At 40.4% G+C, this 25709-nt stretch overlaps 1 protein-coding gene and 1 non-coding gene across 8 annotated transcripts in view; both read right to left on the minus strand.

Moving 5' to 3' along the window:
- Etv1 (ETS variant transcription factor 1) overlaps positions 1 to 10912 on the minus strand; it is a 91798-nt gene extending 80886 nt beyond the window's left edge. For 2 of the 7 annotated variants that reach the window (XM_075948737.1, XM_075948733.1), the window contains exons 1-4: positions 10783 to 10912; positions 10232 to 10363; positions 9349 to 9436; positions 7981 to 8028 (exon numbers count right to left, since the gene is read on the minus strand). In XM_075948737.1, the coding sequence (XP_075804852.1) occupies positions 7981 to 8028; positions 9349 to 9436; positions 10232 to 10276 (181 nt within the window). In that variant the 5' untranslated portion in view covers positions 10277 to 10363; positions 10783 to 10912. Of the gene's footprint in view, positions 1 to 7457; positions 7821 to 7980; positions 8029 to 9348; positions 9437 to 9911; positions 10051 to 10231; positions 10364 to 10492; positions 10622 to 10782 lie in introns of those variants that run through there. The other 5 variants (XM_075948734.1, XM_075948735.1, XM_075948732.1 and 2 more) reach the window with 5 other exon arrangements.
- A 12410-nt stretch (positions 10913 to 23322) lies between these two features.
- LOC142835409 (small nucleolar RNA SNORA22) lies at positions 23323 to 23460 on the minus strand. The gene has a single exon (XR_012907841.1). It is a non-coding gene; the product is annotated as a small nucleolar RNA SNORA22 (small nucleolar RNA).
- Positions 23461 to 25709: the final 2249 nt, after the last annotated feature.

A 25709-nucleotide genomic window follows, 5' to 3' on the forward strand; every position in this document is an offset into this window, starting at 1 on the left:
AGTCTAAACACAATCCCAGATAGTTGGATATGTTCTCCTTTACAACTGTCTATCACCCGCTTCTTAAAAGTCACACACAAATGCACTTAGGAGCATTATTGTGGCCAGCTTAGTGTTTTTATAGTTTTACATCTAACATACATGACCGGACAAGATGGGTGGTGGGGTGCACACCTTTGGTTCCAGCACTTGGGAGGCAGAGGCAGGCAGATCTCTGTGAATTTGAGATCAGCCTCGTCTACAGAGTGAGTTCCAAGACAGCCAGAGCTGCACAGAAAAACCCTGTCTGAAAAAAAAAAAAAAGACTGGAGGCGGGAAAAATGAGGATGAGTTTGCATTCTCTTAGCTTTTGACAACGTATTTTTGCTATTGACAACATAGTTTTTGATTTTCTGCTCAGACTGATGAATCACATGTACTTTATAACGTGTTTTTACATCTAAAATAATTAAAAATCTGGTAATACATATTTAATGTAACAAATAAATAATTAAATCCTGGACTTAAAAACCACATCCATATTTTACTTTTCCCTCTAAACAGATACAGGCCAGGTGTGGCCTTTACTCCTAGCACCTGAGAGACAAGGCAGGTTGATTTCTGAGCTTTAGGGCATGTTGGTCTACAGAATGAGTTCCAGGACATCCTGGGCTACACAGCGTAACCAAAACCAAAAAAGCTAAACAGATAAAAAAATTGAGATATAAAATATGCTATTAAAAAGGCTGCACTTGGGACTGGAGAGATGGCTCAGTGGTTAAGACCACTTTCTGCTCTTTCAAAGGATCCAGGTTCAATCCCCAGCACATAGCACCCAAAATAGTGGCTCAAACTCTCTGCAGTTGCAGTTCCGTGGGAACTAGGTGCACACATGGCGCACAGACATACTTGCAGTCAAAGTATTCATACCCATGAAATAATCTTTCATTCAAAGTCAACCTTCATTCCAGTGTTGTGACACAAAGGAGACAAATAAAATAAAATATCATTTGCAATAATCCAATGAAGATGTAACGCTTGTTTATAGGAATGGCTGAAAACAGGTAGTGAGTTATTTGCCACTTAATATGCTTGCATGGATATGCTCAACCAGACATTTTCCTTAGTTTCATAAGACCTGCAGCTTCATAGAACACATGATACAAGGAACAGAGTCCAAGGCCCCGCTGGGAGTGTGGCATGTACTGGGTGTTGGCCTGTGTGTGGAGCTGGGGCCGAAGAATCTAGAAGGTAGACCTCACAAGTACAGAGAAAATAGCTCCAAACTAACAATTTGTAAAAAGAGTATGGATGAAGGATGCTATTTCTGTTCTAACTCCTTAACATACTGAATAAGTACTTCACACTTATGCTTGAACATATTACAGAATTTTAACAAAAAACATATGACTCACATTTTCGCAGAAGCTAATCTTAAGAAGCTGAATAGGCTGAACGAGGCAGCACGCTATTTAAATAGACAAAGGCTTAAGCCTACCCCTAACTTCAAGTTGGAGTAAAAGGAAAGCATTTAACCAAAAACACAACTTGGATTTGGGAAAGAAACTACGACACAGTCTCATCACACTTGTATCATGCGTTTTCTTCCTTAATTCACAAAAATTCTATGAAGGAGCAGACTACAGCTGCCGGAAACATTGTTGCAAGCCGTACCAATCCTCCCCCAAATTTGAAAATTAACAATATAAGTCAACCTAATTTTTTAAATGTTTTTTATTACATTACTGTCTACTCTAAAATATGCTTGAAGTGATCATCTTTGGGGAATAAAACTGTGTCTCTACACAATGTAATGAAAGAGGAAGGAGAAAAGGAATGGAGAAGGAGAGAAAATATATACCAAAGACCAGGAAAAGGCTGGCATGAACACTGAGTGTGTAGATTTGACTGGCAATAGCAGAATCAGTTCATTGCACATTAATAGACCAGTTGCAACTGAATCTCTGAATCTTTGCTTTAAAGGGCTAGCAGCCACTCTCTCTGCTTCTGGCTTTATCTAGTGTCCCATCCAAGGCTGCTTTAATACTCTTCCCTGCTAGGACATAGCAGCACTGTAGGAAAGAAATTCATAAAAGTATTCATCGCAACCAAAATGTCACAGAATCAATGCCCATTTTTAAACTTTAGTATCGGTTCCTAAACATCAGTGCCTTAGGGAAGGGTAGTTTTAAATACAGCTTGCTTTGGCTTTATGCTGGTTTCCAGGTTTTAAATAAAACAATATTCATTACTTAAGAAGTGATGGACATTTAAAATATTTTTCAAATTTAGCTGCAGGCAAGAAAAAATCCCTCTTATTCTTACAAACAGCTGTCTGATGAGTTTTTTTTTAAGCAAAGGGGGGCGGAGGGAGTGGGAAAATTACAAATGAAACAAATGTCAAGTATTAAAGGGGTTAATATTTAATTAAAACCAGTTCTATCCACTGTAACAATGACCTGGAGCCAAACAAGGCGGAAGATGTATGACTCACTCTTTCTACCCGTGAATGAGACAGCTGATCTCCTCAGCATTTCCTCAAGACAAGCAGGCAGAACTGGATTTCTGCCTCCATTCACAAAAACACAGTCCAGCACGAGCCATGTGGCCCAACCGCAATCTCTTGGTGTCACACCCTTCCAGAGAACTAAAGCAAGTAAGCCGAACTTGCAGGGTAAACACGCCACTTTTATTGCTCTGTCTCAAACAGACCCATTAAGAAACCCATGAGAATAAATGACATATAGAGAGAGGAGGTGGGAGCGGGAGAAGGAGAAAGCAAAGCAAGATGTACAAACGCATATTTAATCTGTCGTATTTTACAGAGAACCTTGGCCCAAAACCACGGATATACGGAATTTAGGAAAGAAAGTGGAAAATAAGGAAAGGTGACGAAAGAAGGAAGAAAGAAAAGGGAGGAGAGGAGAAGAGGGGAGGGATGGGGAGAAGGAAGGGCCACAAAATGGGGTAGCATCTACCTAAAGTGACAAAGCACTGGCTGAGCTTGTGAGAATCCCTAAGTTTGATTCCCAGCAGCAAAATAATACTAGTAATAAAATAAACAGATGGCCTTTTTCGCTTGTCTATCACTCAAGTTTTGAGTTATAAAAAATAATGTAACATATTATTGCTGAGGTTTGTAGCACAGGGATCATTCTTTACCTGAAGAAATCTAAATTTTATTTCAAGTAAAACAGGAAAATCAACATTTTCACTGTGGTACTCCTTCTAATCCTAAAATGAGACTTCAGTCCATGGAACAAAATAACCATGAGCTCACTAAGCCGAGTTTTGTACCGCATCCGGTTTTAACATTAAAATGATTGCAAAGTAAAAGCATTAATTAGTGTAGAAATATAAACATATTTAAGTAGAAAGGGGAGGAGACTTCCCTAGACAGAAGGCCTTTAATGCTGGACACACTCTTTGTGTATGCAGGAAAAGCAGAAAACAGGAAGGTCTCAAGTCAGCTTCGGTTTCTAACTAAACTGACCTGCAGTGACTTGAAAGCATAAAAGGGAAGCCCAGAGCCAGGCAGCAGCCGTCTGCAGCCAGATTTTTCTCCCTCTGCTTCGAGAGAGGCCTGGCTCTATCATTATTCTTATTATTTTTAATTACAAAGTTGTGCACAAATCAAAGACATAAAGTTGTACTGCAACATGCAAGAGATTACGCATTCTCTGTAACTCGACTGCAAAAGTTCAGCAACATTTTACTTGTCGGCAGGCTGAGAAAACTACTCTCTGCTCCACCACACCCAATTTTTCTATTTAAACATAATGTCTCTTCTTTTGTAAGTAGATCACAGCTAAGTCACACTTACATTTAAAAGTAAGATACATGTGCTCTACCTGCTACCTTTACTCCAAAAGAGGGCCCTTTCACATCTTACAGAGCTGTCTGATACAACAAAAATGGGATGGTAGCAGCCACTACTCCAGTACACCACACACACACACACACACACACACACACACACACACACACACACACACACGAATCATCTCCCATCTAATTCTAAGGACCTCTCTGGACTTTCTTAAATGCTGAACTATCAGACCCTATTTTATATAACCATATAAAGCACTGCAGTTATAAAAAGTGCACCAAATAAGAAAAAGAAGTCTGAGCACAACCAGTGCCAACACATATTCTATTTTCTTTTTAAAGTAGAGAGCTTGTGCAATCACAATGAGTGCCCCAAGAGCACTGTGGACGGCGGAGGTCACTGTGGAGAACAACAGCAGCTCATATTCCCACTCAGTATCATCAAAACATAATTTGAACATGAATTTTGTACCGGAAGCAAACTGAGAAAAAAGTAGTAACGTCTCTATTCCTAGGCCAACATGGCCATTATTTGTCAATTTTATAAAGGCAAAAGGCAGTCCCCTTGTTGGTAAGATAATAATAATGAAGTTTGGTGTAGAACATTGTTCTTGGTGATAAACCTCTAAGGTGTAGCTGTGGCTGCATCCTGAAATTTGACTTCACTGTTACAGAAAACCTTTTTACCCTGGTGGTGGCCAATCCACCGTTGGTGACTTTCTCCTCAAGCTCATCACAGAGAGCCTCAAGACACCCAGACCACAACAACATAGGACAAAAGTAGTCATGTTTCACACGAGATGTATAGTGAAATAAATTCTTGTCCTATAAGCTGTACTAGTAGGTAAATGTTGATAGAGCACTTTTAGAAAAATGCAATGCTTTCTTGACTTCATTTCTTGCCCTTTTCTATTTCTGTCCCCCAAAATAAGAAGTTTAGAACAGCACTTACTATGTATAGCTTTCGAAACAAGTTAAGAACAAAAAGTTGCTACAATGCTGATAGGAGTGACATTTGAACAAGTTATTTCAAGGGATCAAATAATTCCAGTTGCCTGTCAGTAGCAATATAATTCAAAGGACTGAGGATCAATAAATTGTCCACAGTGACGTTCAGTCTAAAATTGCTATGGTAACATTTAAAATAAACATAGACTCTTCCTTTCACCTGGTACTGTAGTCACTGAAAACATTAGCTTTAAACTTTTCTTCGGAATGGGATGATTTTACATTGTGGCATGTTTGTTATAAGCTTTTAAATTGCAGCATTAGTGCTTGGAAAGTGCTTCTAATGTGAAGTTGCATTCAACAGACATGTTTTACATCTCTGTATGTGGATGAGGCTGCAGGGAGGCGTGCAATCATACGTGCTCAGAGGGGACTTTAGCAGACTGAATACAGGAACTCTATGATTTCCCTCCAAGAGTTCTGCCTTATCTAACTCAACTGCCTTTTGCAGATCAAGCCTATTTTATAATCCACAATAATTTACTCATGACTAATCAACATGCTGTTCTTGATGTAATTTAAAAAATTTTTATAGGAAAATATTTAAAATTCCAAGAGGCATCATTTCTATTTAGGGATTTTGAGGATTTTCTTTTTTCAAATGTGACTATCATGTGACACTTTGTAGCAAACTTGACTCTCAGGTCTGAAAAATTTTTAGAGACCTGTTATACTTCCTAGAGGGACTCTAGCTCACAGGAGAAACTTGATAAATTGTCAATGATCTCTTTTTAAAAGATCACACTGCCTTAAAATCCTATAGTCATTTTCTTGACTATGGAGCACTAAGAAAAAGGATAAATTCATAGCTTGCCAGTTTAGCAATCCATTCATTTCTGCTTATCTATTATAACAGAAATGAACAAAACTAGCAACACATTAAGTAGTCTAGTTCTGAGACTCTCTTATTGTTCAAGTCATAAGATAAGTCAAATTAAAATATATAAGCACAGTACTTATATTTAATTGCTAAGGATGAAAATTAAATGTGTAGTCTATTACCATAAAAAACTGCCTTACTATTAGATTTTTTAAATTACCTTAATAAATATTGCTTACTGCATAACTGGATAAATTAATGTAACTACTTTGGAAAAGTTTATATTATTCTAAAGTGCAATATGTAAATAGTAACACACCTGGATATTCAATAGAGATCTCCAGCCTAATTTCTGAATTTACTAAGCTCATGAATTCTTTTCTAAGTAAAAGCCGGTGTTCCTCCAAATACATTAGCCCTTATCTAGGTTTACGTTATGTAAAGATGAATCTCAGGGCTAATTTACAGGTAGTGAAGAGCTAAGAATATTTCATACTGTTGTAGAAGGCAAACTCGGATAAATTATTCAACTCTCTTATCTGAGGAATAAGACACAAATAAAACAAGGAAAAAATAAGAAGTGAGAGAAAGAAAAATGTACTGAAGATGATAAAAGTCTGCCCCAGATCCACATTTTAAAATTCTAGAAACAGCTGCTATGCACATTCAAAATCTGCCAGCCAGTGCACTGACTTGGATTCAGTTTTCAAATCTAAACATCGCAAGAACCAATAAACCCTCCGCAACAATTAAGGTAAGTATGGTAACTTATTTTGGATAAATGAATAAACTATTAAATAAACAAAAATCCACATAACCTTCAACTTGGCAAAACCGACAGATAAAAGTTAATGCAAGAGCCTCTGCAATTTTTCATGAAAAGGCTATTTGAATATATGATTTATGTTGCAATAATAAGTAATCTATTGCAGTAAGTTTCATTTAGCGATGAGAAAAGAAATGACCTTACATTTTTTAAAAAAACAAAACTTTCACTAATACTTACCATTCATTAACATATAAATGCATCCACCCTTTCAAAGGATAATTAAGAGCTATTTAACTTAAATGATTTTGAATCATTTAAGATTGTAAAAGCCTTTTGAAGAACTAGAGTTATCAGCAAGACTAAGAAACCTGTTTACATGCTAACAACAACTTGATCAAGTGCACAGAAGACCATAGCTAAAACTAGCTCATCTGTCTACCACAGTGCTGCTACAGCAGCCCTGGGTTCCACTTGGAGACCCTCCCTTCACTTTTAACCAGAATCAAATTCCCCTCAGAAAGCATATGCACATATATATATATATATATATATATATATATATATATATATACATAAATATATATTATATAATATACCAAATATTTAACAAAACATACTAAATATTTAAATATTGGAAATTTCTCATGTCACACAAACACACACACACACACACCACAATTGTAAAATAACATCTCACAAATATTGCAATTCCAAGAGAAAAAACTGAAATTGTAAATATTAACAAAAAAAAACCTTCCACCTTAAGCATATCTGAACATATGTCAAGCTTTACCGAAGCTACATCTTATTGTTTCTATAAACAAAGTTGCACAAAATAAAGGATATAATAGGTTGTAGCATAAAGTTTTTTAAGAAATCCAAAATGCCATTACATGTCTCCACATTAAATTCTAATAAAAGTGATAAGATGTCAAAAGTCAAACTTTAACAACCATTACATGCATCATAACACACAAAACAATTTTAAAATCTTCACTCCCACTAAAAGATTTACTTTAAATCCCCCAGATTTCCTAGCTGTGAGATACACACCTAATGTTCTGTGTTGTGAGCAAGGAGGAAAGAAGACCCCTGCACTTAAATCTTGAAGCATCCCGTACTGATGAGCCCAGAGAAACTAATTTCTGCCATCAGAAAGTCCCCCACCAGAACACCAAATAATCAGATGCGCTGCTCAAAAGGAAACAGCAAGCCAGCCGGTTCTGGCTCGAGGTCTCCCGAGGTACAATAATATAAACCTGATCAATTGCAATTAAAATCCGAACAGAGACTTAGAACCTGAAGTCTTGGTGCATTAGCTCTTGCCAAAAGCAGATGTGATTGTGAGCTGGAAGCAATTTCTCCTGGTAATTTGTGATGACACTGGGTAGTGCAGCCCCAGAGTCCCCAAAGACAAGCTCATCAGAGGCTCTAATGTATGCATGACACATGAGGTGGCTCTTTTAGAGCTCAATTAATTGGGTTGAACATTAAGACAGCAAGTTCAGGACTCCCTCCACCCCCTTCTAGAGTTGCTTTTCCCCTTCAAAGCCATTTTTTTTTCTTTTTGCCTTACCTTCAGCAAGCCATGTTTCTTGTAACTGACTCAGATCTTGAAAGAGTTCTGAAAAGCAAGTCAAAGACACAAACATCAGACTCAACCGTCTGCGGTCTTCATTAACTGAAAATGTTTGTCATGATGCTGGCATTCAGCTTGATTGTAACTTAGAGAGCATCAAGTAAATACAGTATGCGCCTCCGAAGTAGCTGAATAATCCTGCTTACTTATGACATCAGTTAGATGACACTTTATGAGATTTCTTTAGACAAATAAGTGTCAGCTATCTTCCTTTTCTGTTTTAGCATATAATTCAGAGGTAAGCTCATAGAGAATGGAAAACATGCCTGCATTGAAATTCACCGTGGTGCTGAACTAAAGATCAATCATACAGAAACCTTTTTTCAGTACACTTAACTCCTGCTAAAATAGGACCAGGGCAAAGAACAGAAAGACAAAACATTTACATCTTCTAAGTTTAGACACAAAATACCAACAGAACTCGAGTTAACTTCCAAGTTGTAATTTCCAGTCAAATACCTCAACACTAACAGGGGTGACTTCACAATCAGGCATTTAAAGAAAAACTTCTACGTTAGCACACTTATAAAAGTCAAAGACAGATAGTACCCTGGTTATGGTTTATTAGCAATTTCAAACTGTATTCTGGCATGGGGTGTGGGGAAAAGAATGAAAATGTGATGAAGCTGTAGAATTCTGTACATTTAATTGAAATTCAAACTGAACTTTGGTAACTGAGCCTAAGTTTCTTCAGTCCATTATGAATGCCCAGCAGGTTGAAATAATTGCTAATTTATTGACTTTTTACCAACAGTTTATAGAAAAATCTGCAGCCTCATTTACCAAATAATATATAACTACTCATTAAGCCTGAAGTTTGATCTCGTGAACACTTCAAGGCCTATTAACAAGATGTTATGACTTCACAATACAGTCATCAAACTCACTCATAAAATTTCAACAGTAGTATATGGCTTCATTTATGTTGTTTAGCTTGTAATAAAGTTGAAAGAAAAACGTAAGCAGTGTGAATAACTACTGGCTTTGTTCAAGGGTGTTAGATAGTTTTAAATTGTTAGCTCGGGGTAGGGAATTTGTTACATGCCATATGGACAAGAATAAACATGAAATAGTGTTTAAAAGAAGAAGGTCACTGTTAGGTGTTAATTTACTTCTTTCATTAGTAAGTGACAAGACCGTAAAATAGTCTCTAAGGCAAACTCTGTTGGAATGGGTGCATGTAAAGTCCATGTTAAGTTCAGGAGTCCCAATGTTTGTTATTTTTTAGATGAGCTTGAGATGGACCCCTTCTTTGGAGGTCAGAGGGTGTCAGGAAGAGGGGTTCAGCTCAGAGTCAAACCTCACCTTCTGAATCATGAGCCAGATCTCTGTTAATGACTTTTCTTTTCCTGACATTTGTTGGTTTCTCGTTACAATTTCTCCCACGCTGACTCTACAAAAGGGAAAGATAAAATCCTTTAAAAGAACGGAAACCTCAGATGTCACACATAAAAAAAAAACCATGCATACATAACAAAAGCCTACTGGATCCTCTCTGAGTTGGAAAAAAAAATAAAAGTTCACAGGAGAACTCCAATATGTATTGTCTGACTTTGACAGCGAAAGCTCACGCTGAGAGTTCAACAGCAAGGGAGACTGGCTTCCCAGATCCTTCCACTCCTGTTTATTCAGAGCCCACGTAATCTCAGCAGCGAAACATTAAGCTAAAACACTTATTTTTTTTTTACTTAATCAACTAGATTAAAACACTGATTCCACTCTATCTCAGACAACACCCCCACCCGCAGTAAGAGAAGCCAAAGGAGTGGAAAACTGGAAAAAGCGAGAAAATGAAGGAGGAAAACCAGCACCACCCCCCGCCCCCCAGACACCCCATGTAAATGAAAAGTGTCAGCGTTTGTCTCAACTTCGTTCTTTTCAGTGTGGCAGACAAACCCAGCCACAAACTTTGAGGGCAGCTGCAGTTGCCCTCCGTCTCCTGTTCCACTCATGGTGGACACTTCAACCAGAAGGGGTCTTAAAACAAAACTATGCCTTCTCCAAATCACTCAGAGGTAAGCTCATTTCGTAGATGGGTCTTCGAGAAGCAGAGTCGCCCTACAGTGGCAACAAAGCAGAAAAAGTGTCTCCAGTCCCAACCCCCTGCCCCCTCCCTCTGCATCTCTCGCTCTCCCCACCCCCGTCAGAGCCAACTTTATAAACAGCAACTTTCGAACTGATCACTCACGTTGGTGACCACGTAAGGCACTTGCTGGTCATAAAATCCATCCATTCTGCTGCTCTTCGCAAATATTAGCTCAGTGGTTTATATTTTGAGCATTTAGCTGGAGATTTCCTCGGGGTCTGGACTTCTATCAACCTAGAGGGGAACAAGATGGCTTTTAGGCTTAAAAAAAAATCATGAATGAAGCTCTTGCATTTGCATAGCTAATTACCCTCGACAGTCCCATTCACAAAAAATAACCCTCCCCTACGCCGCCTTCTTCACCTGGATCCAAGAGAGCTAAGAGAGTTCACAATTTACATATTTTCGGTCATATAAAAAATCCTAACAAGAGACAGTGTATTTATTACACTCTGGACGTTCCCCGTTCGCTCAGTGTACCAGGCAGCTCTGATTCGCAAACGTGTGCAAAACTAGCAATGGCGATCAACGAGACTTGCTTTTCACCTAACGGGACTAAAGAGAAGGAGACACCTCTTTCATAAGGATAGTTTTTGCAACCCACAACCATGCAATTATCTGGAGAGACATAAAAAGTTGTTGGAAAGACCCACCTGAAGGCCACGCTAGGCGAACGGCTGCAAAAAATTCCCTCCAGATTTAATAAAAACATTAATTATTGCCCAGCACTTCCCCTTGGAAGCCGAAAGCGCCTCTGACAGAGCTCAATTCGGTGGTTTTTCCTCTACTTCTCCTCCAGGGGCCTCCAATCCAAACTGATGGATCGCTGCCTCCCATTGGCTCCACGTCTCTTTCACAAGATCCGATTTCGGGCTGTCAATCAGGCGGCTTTCGGCCCCTTCTCTTGGGTCTCTTGCGCCCCTCTTGCCTACACGACTGCTCTACGGGGAGGCTCAGAGTCCGCACCCAGGAAAGGCACCCAGGAAAGCTTCCTAACTCACTGTTTTGGTCAAGACCCGAGGGATACTGAAACCTAGAGCACCGAGTCTACCAGTTGTCATTCCTAGCGTGTTTGATCCATTATTAGGCAGATGTCCTTAAAGCCCGGTTGTGAGGTTCAGGTACAGAGCTACAAAGCGGACGTCCCTAGTCCTTCTTTACGTCTGACCCCGAGCCCACCGCGCGCTCCAGGCTCACTCCCCACCAGCTTTTGGCCCAAGCAATTTTCTCATTTTTTCGACACTAACCAACACTATAGGGCTTATTGGACCTTTAAAAAATTACATCCTCCACTCAAACGATCTCCTTTTGTCCGTGGGATTTAAAAATACTGTTAGGAAAGCAAATGGGAGAAGCTGCTTCTTAGGAGAGCTGGGACCGGGAGGGAGGACCCGAAACGAGTACGGAGCAGAGAAGGCGAGGAAAAGTATAAAAATCAGATTCACCCCTAGCGAGTGCTGAAGGAACAGAAACCCCCTGCGGGCCACAGAGGGGTGGGGGAGGACTGGGTGGTTCAGATGTCCCCCCTCCCCATACACACACGCACACACCCGCCGTTTCCGGAGCTTTTGTTATGTATACAGAAAGGCGGAGAGTGTCACTTACTGTACTTGAGGATTTCACTTCCTCCACCGAGGAGGGGTGGGAAGAGCGGGGAAAGCTCGGGTTACAAGGACGATGATGGGACCTTTGGCAGCGAGGTCGTCACCGAAGCTGCCTGCCCACGGGGCTTGGTTCAGACTTCCCTTTCGTGGCCGCTATCCTACCCGGGATGGGAGGCTGGGAGGAGGGGACCAGGAGCTTCAGGGTATGAAAGTCAGTTGAGATGGACTAGGGCTAGTGACTGAAGGACTTTTCCAGCAGCTGCTTCTCAGGCGGTGCTCATTTCTATTTGAAAGTTTCTTCCTTAAATGGTGGAGACATTAACATGGGAGCAGCGTGCGCGCCTGGCCTTCCAGACCCGCCGAGGAAGAGAAAGGTCTATGACAAAAACACTTTGCGTTTCACCCCGAGGGAAGTGTGGTCTTGGAGGGCACACACAATGCTTGCCCCGAGACTTGTCAGAGCACCGCGCGCGTCCCCCTTCGCGCAGAGAACTGCAAGAGAGCCTGGGCGAGGGCTGCGTTCGCGGCGCCGCAAAACTGGAGTCGGGGAGCTCTGCAGTGCTTTGTGAGGGTGCAACCAGGACAGGGGACAATAGCGCGGGTGCCCAGGCGACCTGCAAACCCCGGGACAAGACAGCAACAGTTTCCAAAGCCCTTCTTAGAGGCCAGAACCGGACAGGTATCCAGGGCAACCGGGAGAGGGCGGAGCTTCTCCAAAGGCCCCGCGAGCCTATCCCTGCAGCCAATGAAGAACCGTAGATTTCCAGTCCATTGTTGTTTATTGCTGACCCCGCAGCGCTCCGCCAGCGGATTGGCTGTTTATGAGCAGGGGGCGTTGCCCGTGTCTTCCCCTCCTGAACCACCTTTCAGCTCCATTCACAAAATCCCAACCTCTCTGGGTCACGTGGTTGGGGGCGTGGAGAGAGAAGGAAAAAAAAAAGACACAACAAAGACCCAAGTTCCTAAAACCACTAAAGTTTATATTCGTCGCTACCTCCCCAATGCACCCTAGAAAGCAGATGAGGGAAAGTACCTTTTATCTGAGCAGGGGTAGAGAGTGAGGAACGAAGTCCTGGTTAAAGGAACGCTCACAGAGGATAATTCCAGGGTGCCCTGCCTCGGAGAAAATCCTGCCAAAGAACAGAGACATGAGAGAGGGGAGAGAGCTTAGAAAGGACTAGAAACTCTTGCTTGCTCTTCTGCAAGAAGCTGTTTAAAAGTGCCAGCCGTCTCTATAGAAAGGAGAAAGTTCTCTTCTGAAGCTCTCTTGTTATCTCAGTGTCGTTTTCTCTCCAGGTTCTTTCAGTGCAAGTTTTCACTGGCTGACCATTTTGGTTTCAGCTTCCAAAGTCCATCAGCCCTCCGCCCCCTTCTTCTCTGATGGTCATCATGATGCTGGGCTCCGCATTTCCGCTTTCCAGCCCTGAGTCTCACAGTAGTTGAAACTGGTTTTCTTCTCTGACTAAACAACCATTCTCTCTACAGCTCTTCTAAGCAGCCTAAACTGCTGAACCAAGTGTACTTTTGGTGAGCAGACAGCTATCTGAACCAGAATACCTTCTCTTCGGCTTTCTCTTTCTCTGGCTTCTTAGTCAATGAGACATTTTCTCTCTTGATTGTTCTGCTCCTAGTTATTCATGAAATACTAGCATCTAGCCTGGAACCTATCTCTGGTCTACCCTTGTCACTGAGAAAAAGAACAATAGATCTCATAGCAGAAGGTAACAAAAGGGCTGAGAATTTAATTTTCAGTAGTGTTACGGAGATGGAAAGTGGCTTCAGACGCAGCTGTACACATAGGAAGAGCGCTTTGGAGTCGCACAAGTTCCCGCCACTTTTGGAGACTGTCTTTTTAAATCAGCTTAGTGCATTTCAGGCCTTCGTGAATGGAAAATTTCATTTTGGCACGATTTCAAACACAGAGTGGCAGTGAAGAGGCCAAGAGGCTTTGACATTTATTTACTTGTATTTTGAAATCCCAATTGGGTTTTGAAATAAGAGCTCTTGAAGGAACATAGACCCTCCCCACCCCTGCTTTTTTTTCTGAAAGTTTTTTTTTAACTTGCATATAAAGCTATTTAAAGCTTTATAGTTCCTTTGCTATTTTGTTAGTGAAACAATATACATTAGTGGCTTTCCTGCAGTTGACTTTATGACATTGAAAATGCATGTTAAGTAATTTAATTTCTAAAAGTTGCCCAGAAAAATACAAACTAGTGTGTTCCCACTTTTTAAGAATGGTTAATACAGCAGGCAGGGTGCCCATGCCTGTACTCCCGGCACTCGGGAGGTAGAAACAAGAGAATTACTGCAGGTTTGAAGCTACTCTTGTCTATGAAGCAAGTTCCAGTTAAGGATACAGAAAGACACATATCTCTACTCTGGAAAAAAAAAACAGTAAGGAAATTAAATTATTAGCACAATTAAAATTAAAAAATATTCTTAAAAATTGTATGATTAAGTAAACTAACATTTTTTTTTTGTTTTACTAAAATACTATATAAGGGAACTGATGATGAACTAATCCCCCCCCTTCCATAGGACTATATCAAATAATCATGATAAGATGTACTATTATCCAGGATTATGAGCAATGCAAAAATAACTCAAGGGGAAATTTGGTGTCTCACCTGCATGCTGAAAGATAGCTGATAACCTCATGCAGATGTCCTCGACAAGGGAACCAGGACGTTGAGATGATGGATAAGATTATCAAAGAAAAGACAGAGTAGGCGACATTCTCATCCCTACAAGTGGCACTGCCACTACCATCTAGAGGAAGTCTGTTCACCATGAAGTCGAAAAGTGGCTCCTAATGCCCAGAAATGTGGATGGCAGACTGAAGTAATTCACAGACACTGAAGTTTGGAAGTTGAATACCTGTGTTCAAGGTCAGTGAGTTCAAGGAAGAGGGTGGGGTATGGTATTATCTCCTGGTCCATGACTGGCTACCTGGAAATTTCCTCCTAAACTCAAAGTAAGAGCCAATAATCCTGACTTGAAAAATCCCACAAAAGCCACAAAAGTATTTATTAGAAGAAAAACTCTAGATTCAATCCATTCCCACCAATAAAGCAACAGGGTTAACGAATTACACTGCTTCAGAATTCAATTGCGATTACGTACCTCTTTTCTTTTCTTTTCTTTTCTTTTTTCTAACTAGGTGATTTTCCTGATTCGCAAATGAAATCACATAAGAAATACCCCAAGAATTCAAGTTCCTAGATGTGTTTGGTCTTGGGCACTGTGGGCTGGAGCTAAGCTGCAGGGACCTGAACTCAGGGCAAAAGCTCAGTTCAAGGAAATTATCTCAGGCTAGCCCCTAGGCTGGAGAGTTTAGGGGAGAGGGTAGGGTATAACAGCCACTCAGTAACAGTTAGGGACTAAGGGATGCTAGAAGAACCTGGAGGCCAGGTTTCTTTGATATGTTAACTAGGCACCTTAGCCTTTTGTCCCAGGTTTGTAAGTTAACAGGTGAGAATTCCTAACTCTGTTGTATTGCAAAGGAAAATTGTGGAATAGTCCTTTACACTGTAGGAATGGTTTAAGAAAGAAACTGACTGGCCAATAGTTAGACAGAATAAGGTTGGGCAGGAGAGTCAAACTGAGAATACTGGGTAGAAGGGTGGAGTCTCACGAGGATCAAGCAGACACAGAAGAAACAAGAGGAACATGCCATACTGAGAAGAGGGACCAAGCTCTTGGTAAAACATAGATAAGAAATATGGGCCAATTTAACATTTAAACTACCTAGCAACAAGCCTGAGCTTTTGCCCGAGCATTTATAATTAATATTGAGTCTCGCTGTCAGTTAATTGGAAGTGACCTGTGGGACAAAATCTTCCACCTACAGAAAATAACTTGTTTGAGGGCAGAAACTACCAACAGGCAGTGATATTTAAGGGAGCTAACATTAGAAGGGACGTGGGCTCTCAGTTTTGCCCTTCTGCACTTTTGTAATTTCTGTTTGTCTGGTTTCCTTTGCCTCTCACACCTTCATAGTGACTTTGAAATGTTGCTGTAGAATAATTTTCTTGTACATTGAAAAGATTTATCACTCGAATTATTTTAATAAAACACTGATTGGCCAGTAGCCAGGTAGGAAGGGAAGAGTTAGGAGTCACCAATTAGACACAGAGGGAGCAGGAGATGAATGTGCCATGCTGATAAAGGTACCATCATGTGGCAGAGCACAAATAGAAATATGGGTTAATTTAGGTGTAAGAGTTAGCTGGTAATAAGGCTGAGCTATAGGCTGAGAATTTTCAAATATTATTAAGCCTCCGATTCAATTACATGGGAAGTGGCTGCCAGGCATTTGAGACAAGGTGGTAGGGACAGGAAATGTTTTATTACAATGTGCCACCCATGATTTTAGCGGTGTGTGTGTGCATGTCTATGTTTTCAAGTATCTTTGTGACTTACTTCTGAAAGAAGTAGCAAAGAAAACAAACTAGGGAACACAATTTATGGTACCACATATTGTATTTTTTGTTTCTTTTAAAAGAAGACAGTGTGAGTAAAGGCAGATGTTTCTGTGTACGGAACACATTTTCTGAAACATATTTTTCTAGATCTTGTTCTGAACACCATGAGAGCATTGGAGAGATCTGCACTCTCTTCTCTGAGCTCTGTGTTCTGTGTTAATGTTTGTCACAGTCTATTCACTGATAAACTCCTCAGAACTCAAGCATTTACCTGGATTGTCCTATTGTGAGTAAAAGCTCAAGAATCAGATATTGACGTAAAAACCTGATAGGTCAAGAAAGCAGGGGAGGAGTGACTAGCTGAGCCTCTCCCATAAAGTAGAACATCTTTTGACTAAAATTTTGAAGTCAAGGTATTTCTAAATATATAGGTTGGTTGACTCTAGCAGTTTTCATAATCCAGTGTCTCTGCAGACAAAAAATTCAAACAAAACACAATAACATGCAGAATCAAGATTCTCTGTGTATTTCCCATCTTTATATGGCTTGCTGTGGGACAATGATCTATACCCTGTCATTTATATTTTAAATAAACACTGATTGGCCAGTATCCAGACAGGAAGTATAGGTGGGACAACCATGCAGGAAGTAGAGGCTGGGCAATGAGAACAGGAGAATTCTGGAAAGAGGAAAGTTTTTTCCAGTTGTGACCCAGCCTCAGAGGATTTGACTTCCTAATCAAAAAAGGTACCAAGCCACATGGCTAATGCAGACAAGAATTATGGGCTAATACAAGTTATAAGAATTAGTTAATAAGAAGCCTGAGGTAGTGGGCCAATCAGTTTATAACGAATGTAGACCTCTGTGTGATATCTTTGGGACTGAATGGCTGTAGGACCTGGTGGGACAGAAAACCTCAGTCAACAATGGCTTTTTTATTTTATATTACTTTATTCACTTTTTAAGGACTTGATTATTTTAAAACTTTTTTTAATCGAAGACTGTATATACTTTTCCTCTGCTCTCTCCCAAGCCTATGTATATGTTTAAACACACACACTGTACCCATTTAGAGGTCTTTCCTGTCTAAATCTGTCTTTATTGAATATCTGTATTGTTTTTTGAATGCACAAGAGAAATCTTAAACTTCTATGTCATTCTTCCTGAAAATGACCTTAGCTTGAGTTAAGTTGAAAAAACAAAAACCAAAAAAACAAGGGACACACAGTCCAAACCTTGTGTGGGTGATGGTGTTTTGAAAGCACACAAGACAAGAAAGTATAAAATCCAGAACTGTCCATTAAAGAACTAAGAGGGGCCAAATATCTGCACAGAAAATTGCCTAAGATAAAAGTTTGTTCTTGCAGGCATGAATTCCAGACCTGTCGGACTACATAGACAGATAACAGTGTCAAGAAAAACAATGATGTCGTTGATTTTCACAGTAGATTTCAAATGGTCCCAACATGAAGGGATGTATACATGCATGTGTGTATTACAGCTATATGTATTAATGGCTGTGTAGTTTGATGTAACAATCATTTCACAGTGTACATACGTATCAAAACTGTTAATTTCATCTGATTTAGCAGACCTGTAATCCTGGCTACTTGGGAACTGAGGGAGGAAGATCACAATTTCAAGGCTACTCTTGGCAATCCAGTAAAACTGATTCAAATATAAGAAGTTGAGCCAGACATGGTGCTGTATTGTTGTGTGAAGTTTTACACCTTCAGCTGTTGAGGGGCACCACCCAGCTCCCAAATAACTCTCACATAGAGAAGGCTTGTTCTTAGTTAGGAATGCCTAGCCTTAGCTTGGCTTGTTTCTTGCCAGCTTTTCTTTTTTTTTTTCTTTTTTTTATTAAAAATTTCTGCCTCCCTTTTCCCTCCCCTCTCCCCCTCCCCACCCCCACTCACCTCCCTCTCCCCCTCCATCTCCAGTCCGAAGAACAGTCAGGGTTCCCTGCCCTGTGGGAAGTCTAAGGTCCTCCCCCATCCATCCAGGTCTAGGAAGGTGAGCATCCAAACAGGCTAGGCTCCCAGCTATTCTTAAAGTATCCTGACTACCTTTTGCCTCCAGGCTTTTATCGTTTTCTTCTGTGTACCTTATTGATAAATAAAGGAACTGCTTTGGGCCTATAGCAGAGCTATAGGGAAACAGAGCTAGGTGGAGAAAACTAAACGGAATTCTGGGAGAAAGGAGGTAGAGTCAGAGAGAAGCCATGTAGCTTCTGCCAGAGACAAACACTGGGTACTTTACCGGGTAAACCACAGCAACATGGTCATACACAGATTAATGGAGATGGGTTAAATTAAGATATGAGAGTTAGCCAATAAGAAGCTAGAGCTAATGGGCCAAGCAGTGATTTAAATTATATAGTTTCTGTGTGATTATTTTGGTGCTAAGCAGCCAGGAACCAACAAACAGCCTCCTTACTACACCTTATTTCTTTCTTAGTCCTTGGCTGGCTGAGTGGCTGGCCTCTAGTGTCCTCCTCTCCTTGTTCCCTCTCTCCTCCTCTCCCTCTTTCAGATTTCTTCTATGTATAGCCTTTGCCTGCCAGCCCTGCCTATCTTTCTCCTGCCTTGCTGTTGACTATTCAGCTCTTTATTAGAGCCATCAGGTGTTTTAGATAGGCAAAGAATCACAGCTCCACAGAACTGAACAAATGAAGCATGAACAAAAATTATACACTTTAATATTCCCCAATAGTGTACACCTTTAATCTTAGCACTTGTGAGGCAGAGGCAGGTGGATCTCTGAGTTCAAAGTCACTGTGATCTACAAAGTTAGTTACAGAACAATCAGGGCTACACAGACAAACCTTGTCTCAAATGATGATGATGATAAATGAATAAAATGTTTAAAATAAGAAAGTAGAAGGGAGAGGAGGAAGAGGAGAAGGAAGAGGTGAGGAATATGCCTCAATGGGAGACACTTGGCTAATGTGTATTAAGTCCCAAGTTTCAACCATAATATTGAAAGCAAAATTCATGAATGCATCTTTTGCATTCTCCAATCTCACTTCAACAAAGGTGGAAAATAAAATCTTGCTCTAATAATTATAAATGATGATTTAGAATTGATATAGAGCTTAATTTATTTCTCAAAATGTGCAGGTTTATCTCCTTTTCTTTTTTTGGCACAGAAACATTCATTCTCTGGTTTTTCTAGACATGTGATATGATATGTGTAACAACAGGTGTCTGGAGTTGATGATTCATAACCTCAGCTGCACTAGGACCTCTTTTGATTTCCTATGTATTAAATAAAAGGCTTGGGATAGATGTTCTTGAACCCCCATTAAAGTAGTTCCTTGATTTTTTATTTAATCTTTGCAGCACTTGGGGGTACATTTTTTGAATTTTAATTTATTTTTTTAAATAAAACAAACTATCTTTTTTCATTTTACATACCAACCCCAGTTCCCACTGCCTTCCCTCCTTCCATTCCCTCTACCCCCTTACCCCCATCTATTCCTCAGAGAGGGTAAGGCACATTGCTTTGGGGAAGGTCCAAGGACCTCCTTACTATATCTAGGCTGAGCAAGGTATCCATCCAAAGAGAATGTATCCCAAAGAGCCAGTACAAGCAGTAGAGATAAATCCTGGTGCCACTGCCCCACAGTCTGCCCCAGCCATACAACTGTCACCCACATTCAGAGGATCAGCAATAGAGGAGAGAGAAGCCTGAACTGGCCTTGTCCTATAGTCAGATTGATGAATATCTTAAATGTCACAATAAAACCTTCATCTGCAGGCAGAGTCTTGCAGCAGAGCACTAACTGGACTGAGCTTCCGAAGTCCAGTTGAAGAGTGGGAGGAGTGAGATTATGAGCAAAGAGGTCAAGACCATGATCAGGACACCCACTGAAACAGTTTACCTGTGCTAATGGGAGTTCACCAACTACAGTCAGACAGGGAAAGAACCAGCATAGGATCAAATCAGTTCCAAGATTTTTATATTCCTTATAAATGGCTTTGCTGAGCATGCCAGTATGGAGAAAATGAAACACACACACACACACACACACACACACACACCACACACACACACACACACACACACACACCACACCACACACACGCACGCACGCACGCACACACACACACACACACACACACACACACACACACACACACACATCACCTCCACCAGAGTAATGGAAAGATAGCATTCACAAATCATTACCAGAAAGGAAGTTTAGCTCCAGTGCAGGTCAGATTACTTTCTCCAAGAATCAGCTTGCAAATTTGCAAATTGCACCTAAAGATTATTTTCCAAAATTTATGTAAGGATGAAATAAACCAATAAACTGAATTGCCTAGCAGAAGAGGAGTTTCACATAAATTGCCATTCATGTACATTTAGAAAGTTTTCTAACAGTCAATGGTGATGTCTCCTCTTGGCAAGTCTTCCTTGGGATCGACCCATACAATCTTATGGAGGTTTACAGCCCTATCCTAAACACAAGAAGCAGCCTGCCTTCCTGTCACTCTGAAAACAAATCTCTGGCCCTCATTCATTCAGGGGCCAATTCTTGATCGCTAACAGAGACGAAAGATTGTCTACTGTTCAGAGTCCTCTCCGTCTCTCTGGCGGCTAGCTGACTTGGTGCCTGTCACAATACATCAATTATCTTGCAGTTAAGATCTCCTTCCTAAGTTCAAAAGTCTGACACAACAGAAGGCTTGGCTGCAAGAAAGTACAACAAAATAGTGGTCCAAACCGAAGGAGTTTCTAAAAGGGGGCAAAGAGTGGCCTTGTGTCCATCATTTTCTTAAATCCTAGAAAGTCTCCCCTGAATAAGGGTCACCAGTGATATTTAAGTCAGCGCCTTGATATTTGAAGAACAATGTGTCTTTGAACTTTGTAATAGTGATTTTACTTCTTTGTGATCTTCCCGAATTCCCTTTTATATTTAAAATGTTCCTTTTGTCCCGAGTTTCTTCTCAAGTTTAAAAATAGCCGTTTGACTACAGGCATTTCATGTGAGCACATCAAAGGATGCCGCAAATCTTCCTTGTATCTATGTGACACACTCTAAATAAAGCTCAGGGTTTTGTTCTTGGTTCACTTTTAGATCGCAGACTGCCTTGTAGGCAGGGTGTCAAATAATATCAGTGCTCCTTGGTTTATCATATGCATCTGGGAGCGACACAGTCTACTTAGAAAAATGCTGTTTATGAATGAAGCCTTATCTTCCTGAGGGCAGATTTACATGTGATACTTCCAGCACCATTTGGGATCATAAAGGAAAGCTGTATTATCAGAATGGTCTTCCAGAAGGAATCCCATTGTTTCAGGAATTTACATTCCAAGTTATAACATGGATATTATGCTTTGAGCTTGCACACATTGTCAGCCACTCCTAGTGACATCTTACCTCTATCTCCCTCTCCCTTTCCCCTCCCCTCCTTTTCTCTTCCTCCCACTCCTTCTCCTCCCTCCCCCTGCCTGTTTTTTCCACCCTCTTTTTTTATTGATTTTATTTTTATAAAAAAATTTTATGGTGTAGCCCAAGCTAACACTGAGTTACCTATGTAGTAGAGGTTAGTCCTGAACTCCTGATCCTCCTACTTCCACCTCCTGAGCACTGAGATTATAGCCATATACCACCATAGCCTGTATGGTTCTTAAAAATAACTTGTGTTATTAATTGAAATGTAGGAAAAGGTCATGGGATTTATTAAACAGCTATAAATGGTTCTTTCCTAATGCAACGTGGGATATTCATTATATGAATCAATCTTACAAAAGGAAGATGCATCATTCATACACCCAGTTTGATATCACCATCATCAATGGCATAATTACTTTTATCTTTTAGCAGACGGGTTCATACTCAGCAATATCTTGCCCATTTTATGTAAGCTTTCTGTTCCTGATCACTGGTTGAAACTACTCTAAATTATTGATTTTCAAATTATCTGCACTGAAAAGGCAAATGTTAATTATCTACTCTTGGGTCAGGTTAGGGTGAAGTTTAGAAACTCAGATAAGTCTACACTCATTATTACCACATTACTTTGACTAAAGAATCCTGAAGCACCCTCTCTGACATACATTATTATAGCATATGCCACCAGACAGGACCCTAAAATAAGAAGAGAGACATAAACTAGAAAAACGCCTTTCAGGGGAGCTTCCAGAATATCTGTCCTGTTTCCCTGTTAAAGAAAAGACAATGGACTTAAAAGATGATAGGCTCGCTTGTGTTAAGGCTCCATGTCACTTACCAATCCACAAATTGTTTATTTCTAAGGTGTAATTTCATGAGTTATAAAGATCACCAGAGAACCTCTCCAGCAATGAGTCTTTTGTGTCCTCATTGGAAAGTGACCAGTCTGCTGTCAGTGGCCCCCTTATTTGTTCATTTTATTTCCCTACTCCTCAAAGTTGCCTATAGGATTCAACTCACCGATATCCTTTTCCACTTAGAAGACTTAGATGTTACTGGGTTTGTGAATAGTAAATAAAAAGCTAATTAAATCATTCATATCTACATTGGAGAAGTTTTGTCCATAAACATTTGTGCCAGTTTGAAACAAAATCCCCCCACAGGGAGTGGCGCTATTAGGAGGTGTGGCTTTGTTGGAGTAGGTATAGCCTTGCTGAAATAAGTGTGTCACTGTGGGGTGGGCTTTGAGGTCTCCTATGCTCAAGCTACTCCTAGTGGTACAGTTTACTTCCTGTTGCCTTTGAGTCAAGATGTAGAAATCTCAGCTCCTTCTCCAGAACCGTTTCTGCCTGCATGCCATCAGGTTCTACCATGATGATGATGGACTGAACCGCTAAACCTGTAAGGAAGCCCAACTAAAAGTTTTTCTTAAAAAGAGTTAGCATGGTCATGGTGTCTCTTCACTATAATATAAACTCGAATTAAGGCAACCCTCCTAACACAGACATTCTGTCACACGTTAATCTATGTAGGTCACTAGAGACCTTAGCATGTTCAAGGCAAGGTAAATAAAATCTGTTTCTCTTTTCTTCAAACCCTGTTTCTCCTAAACTGAATTAAATCGTTATTCTTTTGGGTTGTCATCATCTGGGGCTAGGAACTTGTCCAGTCAGCTCACTCATGGTAATTGACAAGTCTCAATTTCTTATTGACTGTTTGGTCACATAATTTCAGCTTTTTTTTTGCTTGTTTGCAACTTGATATGCTGATTTTCTGAACACATTTAAGAGGACACAGTACCCTTTCATTAGAGAGGAAAAGAAGAGGCTTTACTCTAGCACAGATTCAAGGCCAAGGTAACCACAGACAAAGCACACTTGGGTGTACACTGTGCAAAAATCTCAGCTTTTTGAATGTGGGTTTCTTTGTAAGGCTGCTTCTCCCTTGGCCCTCTGTGTGAGTCCAAAGAGAAAGCTCAGAATGGAGTCTTTTAAACCTTACCTGAGAAGTGACTCATTGTCACTTCCTTCGTATGCTTTTTTGTATATACCAACCTACTTGATTACGACAAAGGGCGAAGGAGGCTGTAACTGCTAGTGATCATTATACAAGTGTTAGTGTTATGGAAAGCCCATTGTCTTAGGGTTTCTACTGTTGTGAAGAGACACTATGACCATGGCAACTCTTTTTTTTCTTTTTAATCTAAAATAAAATTCTACTCTATGTGTTTTTCTCATCATGTGCCTTGATTCCCTTCATTCCTTACTCCTTCACATCTATCTTCCACCCCTGAGCCCTCCCCCCAAATAAAACAAAATTCAAGAGGAAAAAAAATGAAGGAAACAATGAGATGGGGGAAGGAATTAAAAATATCTCTGTGGAATCTGCAGTGACACACAACAAGCCACACTATATACTCCATGATCCACACTTCTCTACTTGCAAGGGTTCATTGCAAAGAGTCATTGGTCTGGTTTGAGATCCCTTCTCTCCACTACACATTCAATGCTGGGCCCCCACTAGGACTCTTCTTGGACATCCTGCTGGTGCCCTGTGTTATGGAGGTTCTATAGCTTTGAGTCCGCAGATAACTATGGCAACTCTTATAAAGGAAAACATTTAACTGAAGTGGCAACTTGGAGTTTCAGAGGTTTAGCCCATTATCATCATGACAGGGAGCATGGTGGCGTATAAGCAGACATGGTACTGGTTACATCTTGATCAGAAGGCCAATAGGAAGTTAATTGTGACACTAGGTGAAGCTTAATCAAGAGACCTCTAAGTCCGCCCCCACAGTGACACACATCCTGCAACAAGACCACACCTCCCAATACTGCCACTCCCTATGCGTTTATGGGGGCCAATTACATTCAAACCACCATACTCAATAAGGCTAAGCTATTACTTCTGGTCAAAAGCCTATACTCTATCCAGGGTCCAGGAATGAGTTTGCCTATTCTGTTAAGAGTTAATACTATTGGGCAGGCCAGTCACCTGGCAAAAGGACTGCTCCCCAGGAAAGCTGTTTCATCTTAAGACATGGAAAAAGATGGAAGAAATACTTACCCCTATAATGAGTTTATATACTTCTTAACAGAATCTCTGCTGTCCTCATGAGGTTCTGGTCTGTCTGCCTCCAGATTGGTGGCATTTTTCCCCTTTCTTCTGTCTTGTTCTTTTGGTTGTTGGTCAACACACAAGTCTACTTTCTTTAGTCCTGTGGACTCTTCTCTAAAGCTCTCTTCCCCATGGTTTGGCTGCATGTCCACCATGTAGTTGCTTCTAAATCGCATTGTTTTCTCTCTTTCTCCTCTCTATCTCCCTCCTTCAGGCAGCTGTTAAGGTTTATATCCTGGCTGGCCTAGGATTTTTCTCTCAAACACTAATAAATTGTCCTGGAACTCTCTTTTGAATCATCATGACTAAGAACCCTTAGAGGTGTCTCTGATTATCTCAGTAATACAAACTGATAAAAGAATCATTTTTGTCTTGTTTTGTTTATAATATGTGAAATCAACACATTCTATATTGAAGAAATTTTTCCCTCCTTAGGTTCACATGCTGTTCACAAAGAAACACAACCACAACACTATTAAGATTTTGGGTTTATTTATTTTCAGTGATGAAGGTGTTTTTAATTTTCTCAGAAACTAGGTAATTCTGAAGCTTGAACGACTATTGAGTAAATTATAAAGAAAATAGACAAAAAAATGCAAGATAGTAATTTAGTTGGCCTGCGTACTGTGTGCTGAATGGCTACACATAGGGAGTTTGAGCTCTTACGACTTAAATTAACCCATAGTTTTATCTACCTCTGTCATGTGGCAGGACCTTCTTTCAGCATGGCATGTGCCACTGTAATCTATGGGCAAAGCTGTTTAAGTACATCATAATTCTCTTCTATCCTCCCACATTATTTTTTGTTTTGTTTTGTTTTTTCAAGACAGAGTTTCACCGTAGCTTTGGAGCCTGTCCTGGAACCAGCTCTTGTAGACCAGGCTGACCTCAAACTCACAGAGATCCGCCTGCCTCTGCATCCCGAGTGCTGGGATTAAAGGAGTGCACCACCATTGGCCGACTCCCTCCCACATTTTTAATAACCAACTATTTTCTTGGTTATTTCAGGTTCTTGGTTATTTTAGGTA

The sequence above is a fragment of the Microtus pennsylvanicus genome, chromosome 14 (genome assembly GCF_037038515.1).
Source record: "Microtus pennsylvanicus isolate mMicPen1 chromosome 14, mMicPen1.hap1, whole genome shotgun sequence".
Lineage (NCBI taxonomy): Eukaryota > Metazoa > Chordata > Mammalia > Rodentia > Cricetidae > Microtus > Microtus pennsylvanicus.